A 2433-nucleotide genomic window follows, 5' to 3' on the forward strand; every position below is an offset into this window, starting at 1 on the left:
CACTGGAACCCTGACATATAGACAATGTTTGGCGTTGTTGGTCGTGGAAACTCGAAGGTGAAGTCGTTTCTCATTAGCCAGACGTCAGCTGCTTGAAACAGCTCCATGTAATTTACGTCTTTGCCAAAGTAACGATGAGCAAATGGTTTGTAGTTTGGTTCTATAATGTACCAAAATTGAATACATGTTATGACATATATGAGAAAGTTCTTGACCCTCTGTTTAAATGTCATTTTATCAGTCAACTCTGATCCTGGTATGGGAATATATGAGAGTGGGGAGGGGGCAATTACGTTATGCCCTTCACTCTGAATTGCCCATCTGACATTAAAGACAAGTGGAAGACCCAATCTGTGACCCAGAAAGACACCGCCACCAAAAGCAGGATCAGTAAGAACCAGAGCAAATTCGGCTTCAGACAGTTTCTGCATGTTTGTTTTATCTTAAAAAATTTCTTCTGTCATCTGTAGAACCTGCTCATGCATGAAATACCATTGTGTCAATAGGTTGCGGACTAAAGAAATGAAAGTCCAAAATGAAGTTCCTTCGTGCCCCATCTTCAGTAATCTTGTCACAAATGACCCAAAGTTTTGCTCACTGAAACCAGTTGATGAGTTAACGGAGATTGTCTTGAAGTGAGAGGAATCTGGTTTAATATGCCAAGAGTCTAAAGGGCGGAGCACAGTGACTTCATGGCCTCTGATATGAAGCTCTTTAATGATGATGTTCATGTTGACCCAGTGGCTTCCATCCACAGGGAACACCAAAACTTTTCCTCCACTTACAGGGGATGATGAACAGAGCAACACAGCCAGTGTCAGCAGGGGGCTAAATTATAGTCACATATTAAAAAAAAGATATTGATATTCGACTGTGGAAAATATATATTTTTCATTATTTTTTATTACATTTTTTTATTATTTTGGCCGCAAAATTAGTCAAAAACTTGCACTGATGTGTTTTTTGTAATGGAAAGAAGGGCACTTTAGATCCCTCTTCCTGCCACCTGCTTTTCAGAAGGCAGCTGTCTCACTTATTCACACCCTACAGCTCTGGCTGATGTGACCCTAAGCACACAACAGACATCATACTACCTGCAGCTCATGTCACCCACAGAGACCAGTTATTCCCAGACTGGCCAGCAGCCCAGAGATTTCCAAGCTTTGGCTAGGTTATAAGTTAATAATCAAAAAGGGTTCCTATCAGTGGTGGCTGTACAATAGAAGGTGCAAGGGTGCCGCCCCACTCACCTAATGACTTTGATTAAGACAGAAAAAAAAAATTAAATTATAAAATTAAACATTTCAATATATATTAATATATATATATATAGACGTGCAAGATAAATATTAAATATATTATCTTTATTGGGGAGTAAAGCTGTTTCTGTCATGTTGGGGTCTAATCGTCTAACCCACATGCAAAAACACTCGGCAGGCTGAGGGCAGAGGCAGAGACGGAGGCTGAGGCGGAGGGCAGACAGGAAGGTTCCAGGCAGCGATAGTTCTCTCCAGGATTTGACTGATTACCAGATAGTCAGGATCTGAGAGGCAGAAGAACACAGGGTCAGACAAGGTCTCAAAAAATTCAGAGAAACAGATCAGAGTTAGCTGGCGCAGGTTTGCTGGTACCATTACTGGCAAACACTCTGGCAGGGAAGTGTCAGCCTCCTCCTCCTTAAGAAAGCCTCCAGATGAGCATATGGGAAACAGGTGTGCAGAAGTCAGCTCATGCCCTAAGGAGGAGGATCTCAGGCTCCCTCTGGTGGAGAAAGGTAGACAAGCCTCCAGATCCCAACAGTTTTGATGATCTTTCACATTGGTGACGTATTTCTACCCCAGGTCCAAAAAATCTTTGCCCATAGCCTCTGGTTAAAAATTGTTAATGCGCAGTAGCTCCTCTTCAGTGCAAAAAGATAGGACCATCGTTGGCTGTAGCTCTAGGACACAGACAGCGGAAAGCAACTTTATTTGCATGCCACCACCCGTCACAGCACTGACGTCACATTCGTCTGTTATAAAGTTCGGCTGATTTACAGGTTTATATAATTATTTAGCAACAAGGCTTGGCTAACTGCATGCAGCAAGGCTAATGCTGTGTTCTGCCTCTTTTTTCAAACATCAGGATCATACAGTGGGGACTGGTTGGAAATGGACGGTTTCCTGCGTGATTCCCACGTGAATCACGTTGTATTTCCTGAGGCCAGTTTTTTTATTTCAAAAAGAACTGCAATGTACCCGGACAACCACCAGGTGGCGCTTGGGACCTCTGCCGTGCTGAGGGTGACGTTTGTGGGCCTGCAGTCAACTGAAAAGCATGTTTATTGGGGATCTTGGTGTGATACTGTGCTATTTTGTTTTGTTTTTGATTAAAATAAAGTTAATGAATTAATTTAACATAAGATTATGCAGTCAAGTGACTGCATAATCTTAT

At 42.3% G+C, this 2433-nt stretch overlaps 1 protein-coding gene across 1 annotated transcript in view; it reads right to left on the reverse strand.

Annotated features, from left to right (window-relative positions):
* Positions 1 to 2433, reverse strand: part of LOC107096600 (UDP-glucuronosyltransferase 2B13-like) — an 8638-nt gene that overhangs the window by 4167 nt on the left and 2038 nt on the right. The window contains exons 2-4 of the mRNA XM_015393331.1: positions 1530 to 1543; positions 684 to 828; positions 4 to 425 (exon numbers count right to left, since the gene is read on the reverse strand). Coding sequence (XP_015248817.1) covers positions 4 to 425; positions 684 to 828; positions 1530 to 1543 — 581 coding nt within the window. The remainder of the gene's footprint in view (positions 1 to 3; positions 426 to 683; positions 829 to 1529; positions 1544 to 2433) is intronic.

This window comes from Cyprinodon variegatus, unplaced genomic scaffold (genome assembly GCF_000732505.1).
Source record: "Cyprinodon variegatus isolate N-32 unplaced genomic scaffold, C_variegatus-1.0 Scaffold636, whole genome shotgun sequence".
Taxonomy (NCBI): Eukaryota; Metazoa; Chordata; class Actinopteri; order Cyprinodontiformes; family Cyprinodontidae; genus Cyprinodon; species Cyprinodon variegatus.